This window comes from Marmota monax, unplaced genomic scaffold (genome assembly GCF_021218885.2).
Source record: "Marmota monax isolate L192 unplaced genomic scaffold, Marmota_monax_Labrador192_F-V1.1 WCK01_AAM20220418_F8-fsc00430, whole genome shotgun sequence".
Classification (NCBI taxonomy): domain Eukaryota; kingdom Metazoa; phylum Chordata; class Mammalia; order Rodentia; family Sciuridae; genus Marmota; species Marmota monax.
In genome coordinates, this window is record NW_026692005.1 from 266,836 (window position 1) to 289,774 (window position 22,939).

Genomic DNA, 22,939 nt, shown 5'->3' on the forward strand with positions numbered 1-22,939 from the left:
GATAGCCCATAACATACTGTGATGTAAAATTAATATAACTTACACACTGACATAAAATAAATTATGTTATTTATTAAGGCAATAAGAGAGGAGAGAAAACAAAAGTATTGATTTTGTGTGTATAACATATGTATGTATTACACACAAGTATGTTCATGGCAAAGTAAGAAGGAATTATTATGACATTTACAGTCCTCATTTCTGTAACTGGTCGTATGATCATAGCTGGCATTTATAACTGTATTCTCTAGCCCTTCTGTATTCCTCTTCAGCAGGAATCTCAGCTGGTCATCATTCTTCACCTGATGGGGTGATCCAAACCTTCACTGTTGAAGGGTCTGGGCCATTAGTAGTCCTGCCTGGTTGGGGTTGTAGTTCTCCATTCCCCTTAATCACAGGGCCTGATAAAACTAAGAGATGCCATAAGAGAACTCCTGTGTTCCAGATGCACTCTTCCTTACCTTCACTGTGGCACATTAGTCTGCTTTCCCCTGAGAGGAGCCCAAAGGGGCTGGGTGGCAGCCTTAACTTCCAGTTCAGTTAGATCATTGTTATTTCTACAGACAGAATCATTTTTCCCTTTGAAACGAAGAGCCTTAGATAGCAGAGCATAAGGCCATGGGTCACTTGGAGTGGTAATGGTGAGTGGTACCAAACCCAGTTCCATCCCGTGATTCCTGGAACCCTTAATCCTGGGTATGGGAGAAACAGTACCATATATTAGACACTGATTCAGACCATATATAGCCTTCCAGAGAGCCATGCCCGTTTGCAAAATATTGCCACCTAGTTGGTACTCTCACTGAGTCTTCAAAAAGCCATTCCACAGTTTTTGTTTGTTTTGTTTTGTCTTGTTTTCAGTATCAGGGATTGAACACAGAGGCGCTTAATCACTGAGCCATATCCCCAGCACTTTTCATGTTTTGAGACAGGGTCTCACCAAGTTGCTTAGGGTCTTACTAAATTACTGAGGCTGGCCTCAAACTTGCAATCTTCTTGGGATAACAGGTGTGTGCCACCACACCCAGCCATAGTTCTCCCAAGCTTCAGGATGATAGGGAATGTGGAAAGATAAGTGACTTCCCTGAGCATGGTCCCGTTACCACATTTCATTGCTATCAAGTGAGTTCCCTCATCAGAGCGATGCTGTGTGGAATACTGTGATGGTAGATAAGACATTCTGTGAGTCCATAGGTGGTGGCTTTGACAGAAGCAAGTAAGAATGTTTTCTTCCTAGGAACAAGTCCCTTACAGATAGGAGCCTCTGCTATGATAATCATGCAGAAAATGTGACCTATTAAGATGCCTGAGAACATGATGTTCATGTGCTCATGGACTGGGTTTGGGGAAGCACTGGAGTATTCCCTGGGCTGGGACTGACTTTCAGGCAGGCCAGAGTGAAAATATGTGTGTTAAGAGGACTCTGACTTGTGGGAGACACAAAACAGACTGCAGAGGAGCCGGTCTATAGTGAAGGAGTAGCCTGTGGAGGACCTTTCACATGCAAATGGGGATTAAGGTCTCCCTTCAAATCCTACTTTGGCAAAAAGTACCTAGGTGGATCTGTATCTGTCTGTCACTCTCTGAATGTGTGAGCAGTGAGTAAAAAGAATGGACCACATGGGGTGATGCAAAGTAGAAAAACTCCAGGGGTTGAAACAAATAGTATAGAGAAGACCACGTTGTAGGGTTATATTTCTCCACTGATTTGATGCTGGTAACAGGTGTAGGATAGTTGGGATGGGAGCACACACAGATCAGAGCAGTCCTTTCCCCAACTCCTTGGGTATCTTGCTGGGACTGTCTTGTGTGTTGGACCATTCTAGCCCCTTATCTCCTCCAAGCTTGTTTGAGCTACAGATTATTTCCACCTCCACTGCTTCCTGGGCCTCCCTCCTGGAACCTAGCACTTTCAGGGCTCTCCCTCTCCTCGTCCCCTGGGGAGTGGAAATGTGTCTTCCTCAGGGATAGTTCTCCAGATTCTGAAAGTTGCAGCTTCTAAAATCCCCTCAAGTTAGTTTGTCAGAGTCTTAAGAGATTATGATTGCTAATGGTCATATCTGCCTGTAGACAAATAACAGATTAAAGTAACAATAATAAGATTCATCATTAACAGCCCACATTTCCCAAGTCTTCCATCTATTCCAGGTGCTGTTCTCAGACTTTACTTGCATTATCCATGCAAGCATCTAAATGCCAACTGCTAAATGAGTAATGATCATGAATTTACACCCCCATTTTACAGATGAGAAAGTTAATGCCTGTAGAGACTCAGGTGCTGAAGATCAAAGTGGAATTAGCACAGTGTTTGTCTTGAATCTGTTGAATATAAAGTGAATATGTTAACATGACAATGGGGTGACATGACAATGGGGTGATGTGTGTGGTTTTCTTTACACATGTAAGAAGTTCTATTGTACATGTATCTTTTTGTTTTCACCTTCAAAATGTCCAATGGAAAAAAAAATACCCACGAGAGAAGTATACACTTAAGATTCAATAAACAACCATAGACAATAAATATCCTACTCAGCTCCTATTTTAGTAATCTTTAATAATGAAGGTCTTTGAACTTTATGCATTGTCATAAGCATCACTATGCTAAGGATTTGTGTGTATATCTTAAAACTTTCTTTCAAAAAAGACGAGGAAGAAAAAGCAACCAAATGTTAACCATAGTTATCTTGAAGATGAGTGATTATTTCTACTTCAGTTATTTGTACTTTCCTTACTTTCTATTCTAGAGGAGAAAAAATAAATTTTACTTTAAAATTAAAAAGAATCCTAACAGAAAAGCACTGGTAAAATTTGATGGCTCTAAACTTAAGTAAAACGGAAGAGGTTGTGGGGAGGCAGGGGTGTTCTTTCAGGAAGGGCAGGGAAAGGGGGTTGCCTTGCCTCCCAAGAAGATGGCATCCAACTTCAAGTTCTTCAGACTGATGCTAAAGTTCTAAGGCTGAGTCTCAACATCTCATGGAGGTTATTTTGGGTATTGGTGGGTTTTGCTGAGGTGAGTGTTTTCTGGCCAATAAAGCCAAGTTATTTTGGGCCACCATAATTGTGAGTTAGACAGGTGGTTTGTGTGTGAAACATTTAATTTACTGGCTGTGTAGTCTGTTGACTTTGGATAAGGCTAGAAACAATTCTATACAAGTTTCTCCAAATGATGGGCTCCGATGCTGATCTTGTCATTGTTACAAGCAGATGCACATTACCAAGGCAGGCTGGACATGGGCAAGGAGGGCTCTATGGGAAAATCATGGTGTTACTTTTCATTGTCTTTAGGGTAACCACGCTATAGGATTCAAGTGGCCCCTTATTTAGTGATATTGCTGTTTGTGTTTCTCATAAGAGCTCCACTTATAAGCATAGTTATTAGTCACTAACTTTCCTCCACTCTCTTTTTATGGTGTATTAATGTTGTGTGATCTGTAAAATTATTTAGAAAGGGACTTGTCTTAAAACAAGTACCCAATAGAATGTCTTTTCATTATTAAACAACATATATGTTTATTCATCAGTCCAGACCCAGGTAACAGTTTGAATAAGTTGTCTTTCATAGTTTTTGCTATTCCATATGTCCCAAACTTCAGGCACTTTATACAAATAATTAATAAAACAAAAATAATAAAATTTGCCAACTAAACTGATGTGACCAAGGTTGCAAGCAGAGGCACTGATGGGAAAATATAGAACATATTGAGACAGACTCCAGTTTTCACTCTGTCATTGTTGAGGGCTTATTTTCCCCAAGTAACTCTTACAAACATCTCTCATGAGTTTTATGACAACAATTCTTCTTCCATTTCTTCCTTTGTTCCTTCCTCCCTTCTCTCCCTTTCTTTTCTCTTCTTTCACAATAGAACAACAAATGCTCCTTGTCTCTCATATCTGGATGCTGGAAGTCCCCTTCTGAAACCTGCAGGAGGAGGACCCTTCTTTGCCTTTTCCACCTTCTGGTGGTCTACTAGTGATCCTGGCTTATAGACCCATCACTCCAGCACTGCATCTTTGCATGCTGTTCTTGCGGTATGACAGCTTTTCTCACAGCTGTGGCTTCTGAACCTTGCTACTACGTCTTGTCCTGTTTCTCCAGTGTCTCAGGATCCCATTTTGCTTTCACTCTGGAGGTGTGCCCCGCTCAGCCCTCCTTCCCCTGGCCCTTCATTACATCCCCAGTATTATTCTTTATTGGGGGGTAGTGGTACTGGGGTTTGAACTCAGGGGCACTGGACCACATCCCTAGCCCTGTTTTGTATTTTTAATTGATTTTTTAAAATAAATGACATCAGAATGCATTACAATTCATATTAAACATATACAGCACAATTTTTCATATCTCTTGTTGTATATAAAGTATGTTCACACCAATTCCTATCTTCATACATATACTTTGGATAATGATGTCCATCATATTCCACCATCATTGCTAACCCCCTGCCCCCTCCCTTCTCCTCCCACCCCTCTGCCTTATCTAGAGTTCACCTATTTCTCCCATGCTCCCTCACCCTACCCCATTATGAATCAGTCACCTTATATCAGCACTTGGATGGGAGACCTATTTTGTATTTTATTTAGAGACAGGGTCTCACTGAGTTGCTTAGAGCCTCACTGTTGCTGAGGCTGGGGCTTTGAACTCTCGATCCTCCTGTCTCATCCTCCTGAGCCGCTGGGATTACAGGCATGTGCCACCCTGCCTGGCTCCCAGTATTATTGTTTATTCTTATTTTTAACATTCTTCATAAGTATTCAGGATGTGTTTTGTATTTGTAAGTCACTTCCTCATTCTCTTTTTGAAATTATACTTTCCACAATGAATTATTTCAACTCTACCTGATCTAGGGGAAAATGTTACTTTTAACTCTGTTAAGGGCACATTAGAGTATTTTTAGGGTAATCTTTTACAGTTATCTTCCATGAAATGGTAGATAAATGAAGAGCATAGGAATGGGAAATGATATCTGTTAATATAGGAAAGAGGAAGCACTTCTGCTTTTTGAGAATAGAGAATAAAGATGAATTTTAAAAACTGGTTAGGAAATAGCTGCCTTTGAAATATGGCATGGAAATAGATTTTAGTAAGACGAGGAAAGAAAACTACATGATGATGCAAAGCTTAAATGCAGACTTTTTGTAGCTGCAGCTCAGCTAGAGGAGAAAGAGCGAGCAGCCACTCAGCCTGGGTGAAGTAGAAGGAAGCCCTTCCCAAGTATGCAGGCCAGCAGCATTAGCATGACCCAGAAAAAGAAGAGAAATGTAGTCCTTGTGGAGTGAGAAATCCACAGTGCAGGGGCAGCTGGGCACTCACTACTTTAACAACCTTCTGGGAATTCTGATGCAGGCCAAGTGCAAGAACCATCTTCTAAGAAAACTTAGAATGTTTATGGCCAGTCAGGTGACAAGACCCAGCACCTAAGAGGGATTAGAAGAGCTTTGTTGATTGAGCCTTAACCCTGAGTGGTGCTAGCTCCTCCTCTGTATCATCCATTGCACTGAACCCGTTTTGAGACCTTAGGGAGAGGAATCCAGTCTTATGGATGAAGCCATTAAGAGCTCATGAGGGACCTAGTCTGAGCTAGACAGACACCATATCAAGGTGACAGAAAAGAGACATGTGGGCATTCTGAGTCCAGGGGAGGAATGTGAGCTGGGGCTGAAGGGAAGCTCAGCTTCATGGAGGAGTGGGACTCAGTGCTGCCCTTGGAAGATGAAAGAGAAGTGCGAATACAGGGAACAGCCAATCCTGACATCACAGATGAACTTATTTCTCCGTGAAGTAAGCTTCTATATGACTCTCTCTCTCTCTCTCTTCCTCCTGATTCTCTTTCTGTTCCCTGCAGTTACCCTGGTTGCTCCACAGAGGGGAAGAAAGGTTTTGAGCTTCCATAGCCGGCAACCTTCTCCCACAGCTGAAACAGGAAGTCTGGGAGGGGAAATATATTTTAAGTTCAAAGTAAGTTTTGTTTCCTTATACTTCCAGCATATTGTGTTGGATAGCAAATGAGGCAATTATAAGAAAAACGGGCAAGGGAGAGCTGATATGCCTCCAGCTCTAAGGGCCTGGAGGCGTATCCCTTACCTAGGGGCCTCTGTCATTGGCCAGACCAGGGCTGGGACCACCTATATGGCAGAGGTGAAAGAACCCTTATGGGACCCTTCCAGAGGAGTAGAAAGAAGCAGTAACCATCCCAGGGAGATGCCATGAAGAAAAAGTGTCAGAGACACATATCTCTAGGCCACTTAGAAGAGACAAAAGATGATAATATCCTCAATTCAACTGACACTTTTCAGTGTCTCATGTGGCCAGCCACCTATATGACCGAGGGATACTGCGAGAATCTCTTCAGTCTCCAGGAGTGTGAAGATGGCCTGAATGCAAGATGGGAGACATGGACAAATGGGTATATTTACACTATCAGCTGGAAATGTCCTTGTGTCTGTAGGTTTTATAGATGGTAAAATTTAAGCCATCAATATGGAAATAAAAGGACAGCTAGCCAAGAAAGACTTTGTAATCTATGTTAAATGAAAAGAAAAAAATTTCCTTATCAATGTTTAATTTGCCTTCAAGACACCTAATAAGATGTTTTTGCAGAAGGGCAGTGCCAATTTTGTCTGTCACCACTGACCCCCACTTTGGGATATAATTGGAAAAGAGGCAGAGGTGTGAGGATGAGAGGGTGAGGAATGTTATGCTGGATGGGGGCTCTCAGGTCGTGCCCCTGGGAGGACCCCTGGGAGGTGGAGTGGCACAGGCCATTCTGAACCTGGAATGTCTGAAGTTTAGAGTGGCATTACAGGTCACTTGATGGCTTCTCTGAGACATGGAAGGTGGCAGGTAATGTTGTATCTTCGCCATCACAACAGATACCTAAATTCTTTGTCTAAGAATGCTTATTTCTTTTAGTGGACACGAGAATGTTCATTATTTCATCAAGACTTTAAGTCACATAGTGTGCCTGTGTAAGGAGACTGTCCTTCCAGGGTGAGATACCATACCGCAAACACTCCTCCTTTTTATAATGCCAGGGCTGTGGTCACTGAGGACAGCACATTAGCCGGGGAGGGCAGACACACAGGCTTGGTAGTGTGTGCGTGGCTGCTGCAGGTCAGGAAAGAATGGTCTGGCACCTTTCTTTCTTATGAATCAAGAGGATATAATTTGTTTCTAATTTAAGCCACAAGGAATTGCAAAGGTGATTTGAAGCAGCTTTTTTGTGTGTTTCATCAGCATTATTCAAATCTAGAAGAATGTAGAAAAAATATTTTTCTATTACATGTCTGGAAATAAAAATATATCAATTAATGCTCTTGCTGAAACCCACATTTTCCTAAAACATTTAAAAATAAACACCAGTGGAATTCAGAAATATATGTGATAGAAAGGGAGAAAGAAGGGATCTATGCAAGAGTAGTAATAAAAATTTGATTTACTCTCAAACATCCTAGGAACCAAGGCAAAATAGGAGTCAGGGATGACCTGGGTCAAGAAGCCCTCATTTCTTTAATTAAAATGGGGAGAGGGTGAGGTAATGAAGATCTAAATTGGGGGACAAATTAGAAAGATACCTTTGTAAAAGACATTGAGCCCATAATAGATAATATCTTCAAAAACAGTTTTGTATAATGTGCAAAAATGTTCTTATTTGGTTATTTTTATATCAAATTGAGATCAAGAGTAATGGGTGAACTGTACATTATAGAAACTTAATAAAAAGTAGGACATAAACTTGGTTTTCTAGAATTCTAAGAAGAAGAAGAAAAAAAAAAGATAGAACTTGGAGGAAGCTGGGGAAGAAACGTGCAGTATTAGTCTCAAATTGCATGATGATTCACCCGTGCCTCATGGCCATACCTGATCCACTGTCAATTTGAGATTCGAGTCCGGTGGCAACTCGGCACATCCTGGATGTCAAATTTTCTGAGGTGCTGATTAAATAAAATTCATATGCTTTGATCTGCGAGACATTCTGGAGAGAGGGCTTCTATTTTGACAATGAAAACTCAGGCACAGCTTTGTTCTTGCTAGAGACTGCCATCAACTCCCCAAAGTTCTCTGCTCCCTTCAAAGGTGAGGCCCCAAAAGTGCACAAAAAGGTTACTGGAGCAGCCCCACCCTGGACACTTAAAAGATAGTTTCAAATATATAGAAATCCCTGGGCAAATGGGAACAAGGTTTCTTTCATAGAATATTGAAGAAAATCTTTGGGATTAGCAAAATTTAGTGCAGTTATTCTCACTAAGATTCTGTTAACATTTTCTTGGTAAAAGAACCTTAATTTGACTCTTGCCTGAGAAGTGATTTTTTTGTGTGATTTTGGATAGACTTGCCCCTTTTATGAGCCTAACAGAGTTGTTCCTGCCATACATCCCCTTGGGAATAGGTGAAATAATTTGATGGCCTGGGCTTCTTTTATAATTTGCAAAATAGTAATAACGATATCCATGCTGCATAGGGCATGTGGATTAAACAAGGAGGTAAGTAAATGTTAGCCATGTAAATACTGCAGAATATCAAAACCCAACCTTCACAATGTGGTTTTCAGATCTAAACTATATGATAGTGATTAGCCAATATTCTAATATTTTAGACTACTCTTAAAGCCACAACATCAGCATAGAGGAGGGATCCTGTTTACTTGTTTGTTTAAAAAGGCACATTAAAACAAACTGACACTTCGATTATAAAGTGATTGAGTCTCAGCACCACTCACCAAAGTCAGCATTGTGGCCAGTGAGAAAAACTAGCCACCCTGTACAAATGCAGTCTCTGCCCCAGGAAGCAAACTCTGTCTCTGCCCCCATGGAATCCACTAAGCCAGGTCCTCATCCATATACCATATCCAGAGCTGCTGTCTTTAGGTTTTCTGTCCCAAAGTAAGGAAGCAGTGATGTTCATGTGTGCCAAAGAAACCTACTGTCTCTCATCACTGACAGCCTCACCTAAACACATGAAACACAGTCAAGAATCATTAAACCACTTTATAAATGCATAAAAGAGATAACAAACTGATTAGAGGTCTTATCTCAGTTCCTTAGAATTTGGGAAACAGGGTGGCACTTTAAAATAAATATATTTAGTCTTTGCCTCAACAAATTTCAATAATTTTCACAAACATAAAATAAGAGTAGACTATTATTGATAGATAAATAAATAACCAAACAAGCATCAAACATTTTGGTAAATTAAATATTCATTTGTAAAAACACACTTTTAGCCACATTTTGATAAAAGCTGTGATATCCATAAGCTAAAAGGAGAATCTCACCAGCTTCCAGAAATAAATTATTGAAACACATTCTGCAAGGACAGTAAAGTAGAGAGGAGGGAACAGGAGGGGAAGGGGAAACACTGGGGACTGAAGTAGAACAAATTATATTCCATGATTTTGTAATTATGCCATAGTATTCTATTGTCATGTATAACTAAAAAGTACCAATGAAAAAGAAAGAAATTCTGCTAGCATACAATTTCTGTTTATGAGGAAAGATGCTAGGAAACAGAGGAGGTGAGAATATAGTCTCAAGGAAGAATTTTCATTTGAGTAATATTTTTATTTAGACATCCATATACAATGGAATATTACTCAGCCAACAAGAAGAATTAAATTATGATACTTACTGGTAAAACGATGGAACTGGAGAATATCATGCTAAATGAAATAAGCCAGTCCCAAAAAACCAAAGGCTGAATGTTCTCTCTGATAAGTGGTTGCTAAGCCACAGTAAAGGAGAGTGGGGAGGAGGAGAATAAAAGTTCATTGGATTAGACAAAGGGAAATAAAAGGAAGGGAGGAGGGTGTGAATAGAAAAGACTAGAATGAATTGTACATAATCTTTCCTAGGTTCATGTATGAATAGTGAAACTCCACATCGTATACAACCACAAGAATAGGATTCTAATTAAAGTAAGTTATACCTCATTATGTATAATAGGTCAAAATACACTTTACTGTCATGTGTATCTAAAAATGATAAATTTTTTAAAAAGAATGAGGATTAAGTGAGGTTAATATTCAAATAGGGCAGGGTTGCAAGAGTATACCCTTGGAATGAACCCTTGATTCTTGCCTAAAATAAACAAATTTAGAAAAGGGAAAGACATATTCAGCTGTCAAATTCTTGTAGTTTTAAAATAAATGTTCCTCTGATAGAAATACTATAATGATATTGTATATCATTTTATATATTATAGTATATGTGTGTATAAAATATGCCAAATCAGGGAAATTGAGATATTTATTAGATGATACACTTTAGTTCCAAGGAATAGAAGTGTATCTTCAACTAGTTAATGGGGGATATGTGGAGCTTTTGCATTCACATACTTGGGAATTCCAAGAGACAAATCTTTATTAGGAGCATGATTGACTCCATAATCTGAATAGTCCAAGGGCTGTGTTCCTCTCCAACCAATGGAAAACCTCCTCGAGTGCCAGTTTGAATGGCCACTATCTATCCAGAACTCACCCCTATCCATTGATCCCAGCACAGTGAGACCAGCTTCCTCAAAAGCTCTGAGAAAAAGGTGCTGAAAAAGCTTTGATTCGACCAGTTTAGGACACATGACCACGTGCCCAGTCACTGGATCACTGTCTGTGAGTTTTCAGATTGGCCAAGCTTTGCTTTATTTTTTGCCTACCTGGGTACAGTTAAGAGCAGAAGGACTCTTGCAGATGATGAAAAATAGTTTACCTACAAGAGTACAGAATTCATGTAACACAAAAAGGGAGAGATGGTACTGGACAGATAACGGCAGCAATTTTTTTTCCTTTATATGTTTATAAAAGAAGAACAGTGCATGGCTTTGTCTTAAAATGGGATAAGTTGGAGTTTTATCTGCCCAGAAATTCTATTGGGCACATTATGATTCTAATACTAGAGTTATGGTCCAAGCTTTGGAGAAATTGGGATAGGTCCATACCAAGAATATATTACTTGAGTCTTCTGAAAATCCAGGTGTATTTAAATCCATAAATGCTTTCCAAGTCTTCCTCATCTTGCCTTCTTGAAAAGATACAAATATAAAACATAGCAATGAGCCAGTTGAACTATTTTCTTTACTGTGCAGAGTCTTTGAAGGGCTGACATCTGGGTTGGTTTTTTTGTTTTTTGTTTTTGACAAGTACATTCATATAAAATGCTAAATACACTAAAGAGGCTGTAATTTTGAAGAGTAATAAAGAAGACGACTTCACTTTGAGGAAACCATACCTGAGGGATAAAAAGAGGGTGGCAAATTTGGGGGTCAACAGTCAGGGCCGAATCCATATAATGCTGGTGCCAAAGGGTCTCTAAAAGGCTAATCTTTAGACCCCACCTCTCCACACCTACCTCCTAAGCATTCACACATGTTTGTGTGCACAAAGTCATATACATAGCATGAAACACAGGATCCCAGCCACTCACTAGTATCCAACATTTCCTATACAGCCTCCCATGTGTATACCTTGGCTCATCTTTAACTTGACTGTCCTTCTCTACCTGCCAAAATTATGGTTGTTCCAGGACCTGGTTCAATAGTCAGCTTCCTTTCTCCTCTAATTAGAATGAATGGCTCAACTTCTATATTCCTGTAGCGTTCTCCATGAACCCCATCACTTTAACTCTTAAGTTGGTACAAATATATTATGTTTGTCTGTGGGTTTAAACCAGAGTGTGTATTCCCTTGGGAGAAAACCAGGACTTTCCAAGGGAGTCCATTTGTAGAGGTTCTCCTGCACATGTATTTATCCCAGAACTGATGTAACGGAGAACTTAGTAGTCTCATCCCATTTCCAGTCCCAGTGCCAAGATCTATAAATGTGCCTCTCCTCCCTCTTAAGGGCATGTATACCCCTTATCCATTGGGAAGCTTATGGGTACAGTTTCCTCAGGTAGACAAATCTTATTCCCAGTGCCAAAATAGAAAGGCAGATGGACATATTTGCACAAGGTTGAACAGATAAATAACTCCAGTGGCTTGGTGACAAATCCTTTTGAACATCAGGTAATTTTCCAATTTTTATTTCCAACCAAATTATTTGGCAAAGAACCTGAGTTGTCAGATTATAGATAATTAAGCATAATTTTTGTGACAGACCAATTAAGTGATATTTGACATATAACATGTAAAGAGTTTTAAAAGTTGAGTGTAATGATGTAGCTATAACAAAAGTCCCTTAATGTACCTCTACTTACTTAGGTAAACAAGGCTTTCTGGTGCTTACATCTTATAAGAATAAGAAATACAAGTTGAATTTATGCCAAACCCTCCTGCTTCTAGCAAAAAAAGGACTCCAGTCATTTTTAAGGAATTAATTTTTTAAAAGCTTCATTTAACTCATTATAAGATGCATTTTCAATGACATTTTTCTTTCTTATTTAACAAATGTCAAAATTTCTACTATATTATGCAGCTGAGGATATAACTCAGTGGTAGAATGCTTGTCTAGCATAGGTTAAGCCCTGGATTTCTCAGCGCTGCCAAAAAAAATATTTATGCAATTTTTATTGACTATTATCACAATGATAACTCAATACATAAAAAAGAATCTAACACTATTGCCCTATGGTGAGAGGAGATTAAAAATTAAATTTTAATCTACATACATATTTCATATGAAGAGATTTTATCAATAAAAAATCTCTGAAGCATAAAGTACATTCAATTAAGATGAGATTCTTTTGAGTGGTAGAATGGAAATAAGTTCAAGAAAGAAAAGATACGTCTGAAAACCCTGCCTGTCAAAGGAAGAACTTGTTCATGCATTTTCTCATGGAGAGTACAGGGCATGAAAATTCTGATATTTGGCTCCCTGGATTACATATTTTAAATGATGGAACAAGTCGAACAATGTTGTATATCTGTTGCAACCAATTGAACCTATAATGGAAATTTTCAGATTTTGATTAAAAATGTAAGCATGTACATGGTTGTTCAGAATTACTTGGGGGGTTACATGAAACAAGTATTGAAATGCATCATGTCAACTTATGTCACTAACTCAGGAACACTTTATCTTGTTTCCTCCTTTGCTTCTAATGCCTGAAACATAGAGAATTAAGCCAATGTAGGCTGAGATGAAGGACAAGCTTTGCTTGTTACTGCAAATGATGTGAAACCCATAAGCACCAGTGTTGGATGGGGAGGCATTTTGTCTATAAAAAGACATATGAGGCATATTCCGTACACCATATAAACTTGGCAAAACTGATTCTTGAGAAATCTCCTTTCTCAATGATCAGCAGAAATGCAACATCAAGACCTTTAATTTGCATTCAATAAAACAGCAATAAAAATGAATCCATAAAAAAGTACAGATGTTCCTCGATTTACAATGGAGTTACATCCTGATAAATGCATGGAAACACATGGTAAATTGAAAATATCATAAGTCAAAAGTGCATTTCATATACCTATCCTACCAGCAGTCTAGCTTAGCAACACAGCACACTGTAGAATTTTGGTAGTTTCCCTCTTAATCTTGTGACTGACAGGAAACTACAATTCCTGTTGCTGTCCAGCATCTTGAGAGAGCATCAGGCCACATAGCACCAGCCCACGCAACAATCAAAACTCAAAGTGTGCTTTCTACTGAGTGTTTATCACTTTTGCTCAGCGGTATATTTGAAAAATTGTAAGACAAGCCATTATAAGCCAGGGGCTATCTGTCCTTGGAAGATATTTATATTGAATGTTTGAAATTTTCTTTGGTTACTTTGTAAAAGAAAAATTTTAATGAGCTGGTAGTGAACTGAGAATGATTGTGTTCAACTTGAAGTACCAAGAGCCCTGAGTATTTTCTTCTTTGTATTTGAGTTAGGGAATTTTCCAAAGCTCTCATTTAGATTCAGGGACATTTGAACTATGGGATTATGTAATGCAGGTGGACAGTGGAAGAGTTAATATTTCTTACTTGTGCTCTGTGTCTACTCAGTCGGAAGATAATTTAATCATGAATTTATATTGGGCTTCTGCTAAAGACAAAGTAGGTGCATGTTTTTACATTTGAAAAAATCCTACAATAACTTTTGAGTTCAAAAAAGGTTGTTCACACTTTAAGAGAAGAGCAAACTTGCCAGCACATTAATTTAAAAATAATGACAGTGCAGACAGAAAATAGCAGAAAGGATAAAGTTAGTGTCATATGCCTTTTAAGATTTCTAAGTTATCAACAGTCAAATGTAGAAGACATCTCGTACTTTTGTTTAGTTTTTTGGGGAGGGAGAATTTTTATTTGTTTGTTTGGTTTTGGTACCAGGGGATTGAACCCAGGGTGCTTTACCACTGAGCCACATCTCTAGACCTTTTTATTTTTTATTTTGAGACTACTCTCAGTTAAGTTGCTTAGAGCCTTGCTAAGTTGCTGAGGCTGGCTTTGAACTTGTGATCCTCCTGTCCAGCTTCCTGAGTTGCTGGGAATACAGGGCTGAGCCATCATGCCCAACCCCAAGATAACCCATATCTTAGTTTGAAATTACAAAGGGCATTCAGGAAGATCGGGAAGGAATCTGAGAGTTTAACAGGAACAACTATCTGCTCATGTTAGAAAATGGGGAAAGGAATGTCCAAAGTTCCAAGTAGACTTTGGCTGGAATATGGTACTTGGACTTTTAATTCAGTACACCTCCACCTGCTGCCCCTGGTTTCAGGGCAGGGTCCTACCTGGAAGTGGCAGCAAAGGCAGAAAACAGGACACATGGAGGATGGAGGACACAGGATCCTCTAGGGGTCCTCCAGCCCTCCTCAGAGCAAAGCAATTCCAACTTCTCCTTCTACATTTGGATTTTTCTGTTTAGAATTGATGGGGGAGGGCAGTTTTCCTGTACCATGATATCATTTAAAAATTTTCAAAATACGTTATGGTTCTTGGAGTTAATCACTGGGGCAAGCCAAAAGAAGAAAAGGGAAATGGGACTGGGACAGGATGAGACAAACAGAACCTTTGATTCGGTCAAGATTCTTCTCCTGACAGAGCCACTGTGGAAAGAAGGAATCAGAAGTAGCCTGGAAACTGATGGCGACCAGGTTCGGTCCTCCTCAGAGTGTTAGCTCCTATCTATAAATCGATGCTGAGGGAGGGGTTTGCATGTGGCAGTTGATACAAATGCCTTTCCAGAAGCTTTTCTAGAAAGTTGCTGTCATAGCCTGGCCCCCTACCCCACCCAGCTGCAAAGCTTTGCGGGTTCAGCTGCCTTCAGCTTCTGGCCACCCTTCAGACTGAGTGCAGGTTAGGCATCAATATCCACAGTGTGCCCTGTCCAAGCCTTGCACTCCCTTCCTGCTCCTTTGAGTAATTCACAACTCTGAGCAAAGTTGCCCTTTCGATTCCTATGTGACTTCGTTCTTGAGACTCAGGCAACCCCCCTGAGGGTTTCCTTACCTGCATCTGCCCAGCCCTGTCTGCCCATTCCCTGGCACATGCACAGATGGTGTGATGTGGCCGTGACCAAGCCACAAAGGCCTGCGGGAAGATTACCATGAGAAATGGAGGACTTGCCTGGGCAAGAGGGGGAGCTGTGGCCATGGCTCTCACATTATGCACTTTTAAGTGGCTTAACACATGTGTCCTGAATACAGGACTTCTCACACTGTTGATTTAAGGATTGGCAGTTGATTTAATTTCAACTGCTGACTCTCAGTTTTCTTAAAAATTTCTTGGCCTCAAAATTTCTGAGGGATCTAAAACAAGCCTAAACAAGCTTCCCTATCTCAAAAGTAGATAGAAAATGTGTGGAGATAGATTCATGTCCCCGCTCCACCACTCATGTGCTCTGAGCCTCCCTGAGATGCATGAGCCAGAAAACTTCCTTGCCCCAGGTAGTCAGAGTACCTCCCTAGGGACCACCTGGGAAGACGGCTTCACACCTATGTAACAGCAGAGGGGAGAACTGGACTGAGCATTTATGTCAACTGCCATCCTTTTAGGAAAGCATAGTGGGCATTCCAGATGGCACTGCCACTCTTTGTGGGTCTGTCTGTCCCCTCATAAACTGAGTTGCCAACAAGCTCAAACTCTTGGGTTCAAAAACCGAGTCCCCAGATTCACTCACAGGATCTGTTTCATCCAGGCAGCCACCTGGCAATGAGGACCTGCCCATGAAGTTTAGTCTTTTTTTTTTTTAACATTTTTTTAGTTGTAGATGGAGACAATACCTTTATTTATTTTTATGTGGTGCTGAGGACTGAACCCAGTACCTCACACATGCAAGGTGCACACTCTACCACTAAGCCACAACCCCAGCCCCTGAAGTCCAGTCTTTGTCACAGTCCTGAGGGTGGCATTGTTACCCCACCTTCCAGAGCTCAGTCAGGAAGCTGCTCTGCTCATACTTGAATCCAGGTCTCTGTGACCTAAAGCTCTTTTGCACTGTGTCATGCTATGTGCTCTTTTGCATCGTGTCATGCTGTTTATATGCAACAAAGAGAAAAACATGTTGAACTTAATTTCCCTACTTGTTCAGTGATGGTGGCAAAACACAAGGTAAGAGAGGAATGGCAGGCAATAGGTTCTTGCCCTGTGGGCTCTTGGCACAGTTATAGTGGAGCAGACTTCTGAGTTGGGATGTTCTCTGGAATGACATCTCTGTGCTGATTGACAGGTGGCATGATCAGAGCAATAGGCAACTCACTCAGAGGTGGCAGCTTATCAGCAAATCATGGGCAGAAAAAGTTTCAGGTTGTGTTAATCCATAAGCAGTGTTTCTTCTTTCTGTTTGGCTTCCAGTTAAGAGTTTTGCTACTAAAAGCTGGGAGTAAATCTAGATAATAGGCACTATTGAAAAGCATTCACTGCATTCAGTATATTGCCTTGTGCATTTGTTTCTCTGAACAATTCCTCCTCCTTCTATTCTTTCCTTTTGAATTCTTGTGGAATGTGTTTTCTTCTGAATGTTTGTTCTTCTGTTTATTTTGTTGTTAAGATCTCATATAAAAAATAAAAATAAATAAAAAAGATCTCATATAAACTGATACCTGAAGGGATTTCCTCTTGGTTTTGTTAATGACATGATGTTGATCTGCTGTCCAGATGAATGCTGGCAATGTCAAGTGCGATTCCAAGGTTGCTTTACGACTGGTGTACAGTCATACCATTGGAGTGGGCACTTGGGAGTGCCTTGCTGCCTCCATTCATGTTAGGCATCCAGGGACTACATAATGGGAGCAGCAACTTAGAACAAAATACACTGAATTGCAGCAGGACACTGTCCTCCTTTCCAGGACTAAAGTAAAAGTGCATAGATGATCTGCCTTAAAGTGTCTTGAAACTTAAAATCTGTTTCTACATTAGTGTTTACAACAACTTTTGTTTATAGCTGCCCTATAGTTGTGTGTACCTGTTCTTCAAACTCAAGCTGTGTGCATAGAGCTTTCATTGATTTTAGAGAGCCTAGAAACTCAGGAATTAAAAATAATAACCTTGAGCTGGGGTTGTGGCTCAGTGGTAGAGCACTCACCTAGCATGTGCGAGGCCCTGGGTTTGATCCTTAGTACCACATAAAAATAAAATAAATAAAATAAAGGTATGTGTCCAACTAAAAATAAATATTTCAAAAAAATAATAGCCTTACACATTACTTATATTCAGTTTATCTCCAAATGGGTGGATAGACGTACAGGATGGCTAAATAAGAGATGATCCCTAATATTAATGTTTGACAGAGTTTAACTTTAAAGTGGGTTATAGCTCTCTTCATCTTATTATTCCTGCTACAGCAATCAACACAGGGCCTAGGGGCCAGAAAACCTCAACCACAGATTTATTTTTGTTCTGATTCTTTTAAATTTTACCTGAAGTTTCTCCCCCCAGTTGTATCTTACTGATATCTAAACTTACTCTCTAAAATATAAAAATTAAGGGAGAACCAAATGCTGAGGAAACATTCATTCATATTTTAGGCTCTCTTTCAAGTGTGGCTTGATTTGTCAGTGTTCTCATACCAGCATTACTGCTTTCTAAGTTTGCTTATATTTTTTAAAACTCTAATTGTTCTTAATTTTCTTATAAAGAACTCATTTTAAGTCAAATTCAGTTAAACCAAGGATCAGACTAGAAATAATCTCATTTATCATATCATTCCTTTAAACATTTAAATGTGTTTGAATACATATTTAAAGGACTAATTTAATCAAATCCTGAGTTTTGGAGAGAAAATTTTGCTTTCAGTTGCATATGTACATAGGGCTCTTTCTGAGAATGTTTCCAGAGGAGGGTGTGGGTGAAGTCATGCCCTCCGTATTTGGAGCATCCTGAAGTTCATATTTCAGCAATATTCACAGAAGGATGTTGCTCTTGTTAGGCAGCGTGGGACCTGGAGTGGTTTCTGCTGACTTATCCTTGCCCTGTCTTGTCTAGTGAGCCTTCCCCTGGGTCCCAGCAGTCACTGCAGTGGGGATGGAGTCCCACTGGTGCCATCAGAAGCTGAGGAGACTGTGTCCGTTGGCAGCTGTTTTGCATCAGAGGACACGACCGAGGACTCGGGGGTGGTCAGCTCCCCCTCGGATATCATCTCTCTGGATTCACAACACGACAGCTTGAAGTCCAAGGATAAATGGGCCACAGACCAAGAAGACTGCAGTGACCAGGACCTCACGGGAACCCCAGAACTGGGCCCCCAAAAGAGCTCCTTCTGGGAGAGAAATGGCTGTGGGAACTCACATCTGAGGTGAGTCTTGGCATGTCTGGGAAAGCAAGTCACTTCCATCCCATGTTCTAAGGAGGGGGTTCTTTGTCATGGCAAGCCAATTAAAATACATAAATATCCAAACACCAGGTGCCTTCTGCAGAAATGTGCACCCCTGACTTGATAGTTTTATTACCTATAGTCCTATCCTCATGCCACTTGTAGACATGCAGGCTCTTATAAGTAATACATAATAATGCTTTGCATTTTTTGACACTTCAAACGAATGGTTTGAACCATACTCTTAGTTTATTTTTCTACTCAACAGCATGTTTTAAAGATTTAACCATAATGATATATGTATCATTCATTCCTTTATTTTTTCATTTTTCTTTTTTTAATTTTAAGTTTTTTATTTAATTAGTTACACATGACAGTAGAATGTTCTGTTAATGGACATTTAGGTTGTTCCAGTTTTTCAGGGCTAGGAACAATGGGCAAATTGTTCATATAAGTCTTTATTTAAATAGAATTTTGTAGAAGAAAAATTTAATTAGACAATCAGAAAAAGTCATCTTCAGCTTTATGGAATAATGGCAAATTGCTGTCAAAAATGTTTGTCCTGTTTTTTGGTCTGTGACATCCTATCATTCCACATCTGTACCAATATTTGAGATTAGTAGACATCTTAAGCTTTGCTGATCCTCTGGGTGTCTGATGGCATTTCATGTGGCTTTAGTTTACAATTTTATTATTAGTAAAGATGGGCATCTTGTCTATGTTTTTAACAATTTGAATTTCTCCTTTAATGAATTGCTTTTCAAAGCCTTTGCCCTTTTTAAAAAAAATTATATGTTTACCTTTTTTCAATTATTAATTTTTCTTCTGTCAGCTTTTGCTCATGAAGAGTCTCTAAGTCTGTGACCTGCACTTATCTTTTTATTGTATAATAATTGTCTTTTAATGTTAATATCATTGAATATATCCTTTATCTCACAAATGTATATTATCTTTGCATATTTAAGAAATGCTTAACATTACCCTAAAGGACTAAAGATAGTCTGAATTTCTTGTAAAAGTTTAAATGTTGCTTATATTATCTTTGCATATTTAAGAAATGCTTACCATTACCCTAAAGGACTAAAGATGGTCTGAATTTCTTGTAAAAGTTTTAATGTTGCTTTCTCACATCAGGGCTCTCCTCTACCTGAGGTCTATTTTTGGGTGTGGTGTGAAGAAAGAATCTATTTTTTTTCAGGCTCCTACTTTGACTGTGACTGGATATTATGTTTTCATATATGCACTGGTCTGTTTCAGTGCCCTTCAGCATAGTACTGGCTCATTTCTCAATCCCTGCACCAACATCACAGTTTTGATTCTTTTTTTTTTTTCATATGGAAAGGCATGTTACTTCTGTTTCACCTGTCAACTTTTTTTACCTTTTACATAACTTAAAAAAACTAATCTGATAAACAATATTCTGGAAACATTAAAAGAAGTAAGTAAAATAATTTTTAAAATAGTGCATAAGTCAGTCATCAAAATGAATGATTGCTTTTGTATTTTCTATGTTTTGTTCCAACCCAGCCCATATGAACACATGAATCTTCACATGTTTTAAGTAATTATATAATCAATCATATTTGTTTTGATTTATTTTTACCTAACAGTTTATCATGAGTATTTCCCCATGTTATCATACATATTTTCTGATAATTTAAAAATGTAAATCTTCCATCTTAAAGATAATTCCAAAACCAAGTTCATATTCATCAGGGAGGGAATTAGAAAGCAGCAATTGTTTCCTTTCTACCTCTGTACCATTCATGATGCCTTTAACTGAACTTAGCCTCTGTTGTTTGTAGCTCTGAGAGAAGATCAAAATTATGGCATTTCCCTTTCAGTCATTTAACATGAAGAAAAATCTTTTTCTTTTGTAATCTCTAGGTTTGTTTGCATGGGACTTATACATATATGAGTCCTCCACCTAAAACTAATCAGGCATTTTAAACTTTGGGCCCCAGGGATACTGCACATAGGACTCATAGTTTGTTTTGCTGGTGCTGAGACTTATTTAAAATCATTCAGATATAAGAGTGAATGTTGTCTGTGGCTGCATCAAGGATAGTAGTCATTGAGTGTTTGGAACTTTTTCCAAACAGGGTATGTTTTTCTACTGTTATCTCCTAGGTATGCCTGAATTTTGACAATATCCTGGTAGGAAGGGAAGGAGTTTGGTAGCCTGAAAGATTGACAGTAGAATCCCACCAACAAGTTGCTTGACCTTGGAGAGTTCGCTTAACTTTTGCCAAACCTCATGTTCTGATGACGCATATGGATAGTGACACTGACCCAGCAGAGGCGTCATGACTGTGAAGAGCCCAGCTCAGTACAATGTAGGACATGTTGCATAGCTATGAAGCAATCTTCTACATTGTAAAATGGCTCCTGTTAGTTTAGGAAATGGGGACACCATTGATTCTGCAGCAGATTACTTTTCTTCACTGGTTTCCAGCAAGCTCATGAATCAAGTGAGGATAAAAATGAGTCCTTCATCCCTGTCTATGATACTACATTATTTTCCCAAGGGGTGAAATCAAATCTCTGCCTGTGATTTTTCATGAGATAAAACACTATAGTTTTGGAGGGACTTTTAAATTATTTTACAGGGATTATCTCAAATGACAAATTAAACATACCCCAAGATTTAGCACTGTTTATCACACATTTATTTACAAATACATGATTTTCAGTACACTTCAGGATGACTTGAAAGCAATGTCTATAGCGTTAAGAGAAGTTGTGAACTCAATTGCTCAGGGCTGGGCAGATGGTAAGGCTAAGGAGAACTCGAGAGGTGAGCAGCCTCCAGAGTGGAGGAAAGTTTGGATTTTCTTTAAAGACAGCAGCCTTTCCTCCTTCCAGTCATCATCTTGTGAGGAGATTATAGACCACATGTGGCTGTTTTGGGGTGGAGAAGCCAAGCATCCTGGTTTTTATGTGATGACTCCCAAAATTTCATTGCTGGCTACCAACTCAGACATTCAGGGCCAGACTAAGCACACATGCAAGCTGGGTGTGCCAGTTCCCAGATATGCCCTCATCTGAGGATTAAGGGATGCTTTGGTCATTTCACTTCTCTTCCAGAGAAGTAAGCATACTCTTCTTTCCTGTTTGCCAACTTTGATGTGGGTATTTCCTGTGGCTTATCACTTGAAAAATATCTGTTCACAAATAGTTTGGAAAGCCATTATATCCTTCTTTTTTGAAAAAAAATATACACGTGTGTGTGTGTGTATGTGTGTGTTGTAGTTAACACTATACCTTTATTATGTATTTATTTTTGTGTGGTGCTGACAATCAAACCCAGTGCCTCTACCACTGAGCCACAACCCTAGCCCCCCATTATGTCCTTATTTTAGCCTCAATGAGATATAAAAGGCTTTTTGCAAATCTTACAAAGAAACTTGTTCAAATGTCTTTGTTGTGAACACCTCTTAATGCTCTTTTGGATGAGTGCTCCTTTGAGGGCTCTTGGGAAGTGCTTTTCTATGTCTGTTCCCTGACACAGGTCACACTTGGGGCAGATACAAGTACTTCAGTTATCTGGCTATAGAAAGAATATGTCTCCTTTGATGAAAATGGTGCCTTCCAGTGAAAAGCTTTGTGTTCATATCTACAGAAGACTATTTTGAGATCTTGGAATACACAAAGGTAGAGAAAGATGGAAGGGGAAGGATTTGGTCCAGACAGACTGCAGGGGGCTCACCAGTCAGTAAAACATAGGTAATGCATAGTGGAACAGATGTCCAAGACTGTCCATGGTCAAATTCAGTGAAATGAGAACCCATGGGAGGGATTGGTGACTTAGAATCAATTGACACTGGAAGAGAGGAGAACCCACTTCTATTCGTGAGAATGTGGTATTAACGGTAGCCATCTGGACAGAAAAACCAGATCAGAATACAGAACAGTGATTAAGAAATTGTGGTACATATACACAATGGAATATTATTCAGCCATAAAGAAGAATGAAATTATGGCATTTGCCTGTAAATGGATCAAGCTGGAGACTAGCATGCTAAGTGAAATAAGCCAGTCCCATAAAACCAAAGGTTGAATGTTCTCTCTAATATGCAGATGTTGACTCACAATATGCATGGGGGGAGGGAGGAATGGAGGTTCACCAGATTGGACAGGGGGAATGGGGGGAAGAGAGAGGGGACTGGGAATAGGAAAGACAGTAGAACGAATGGAACAGAACTCCCCTATGTTCATATATGAATACACGACCAGCGAAACTCCACAGTATATACAACCACAAGAATGGGAA

General features: G+C 39.4%; 1 protein-coding gene across 13 annotated transcripts in view; it reads left to right on the plus strand.

The window, feature by feature from the left end:
- Cobl (cordon-bleu WH2 repeat protein) overlaps positions 1 to 22,939 on the plus strand; it is a 287,464-nt gene that overhangs the window by 223,618 nt on the left and 40,907 nt on the right. For all 13 annotated transcript variants that reach the window (XM_046451290.2, XM_058581944.1, XM_058581938.1 and 10 more), the window contains one exon: positions 18,339 to 18,648. In XM_046451290.2, the coding sequence (XP_046307246.1) occupies positions 18,339 to 18,648 (310 nt within the window). The remainder of the gene's footprint in view (positions 1 to 18,338; positions 18,649 to 22,939) is intronic.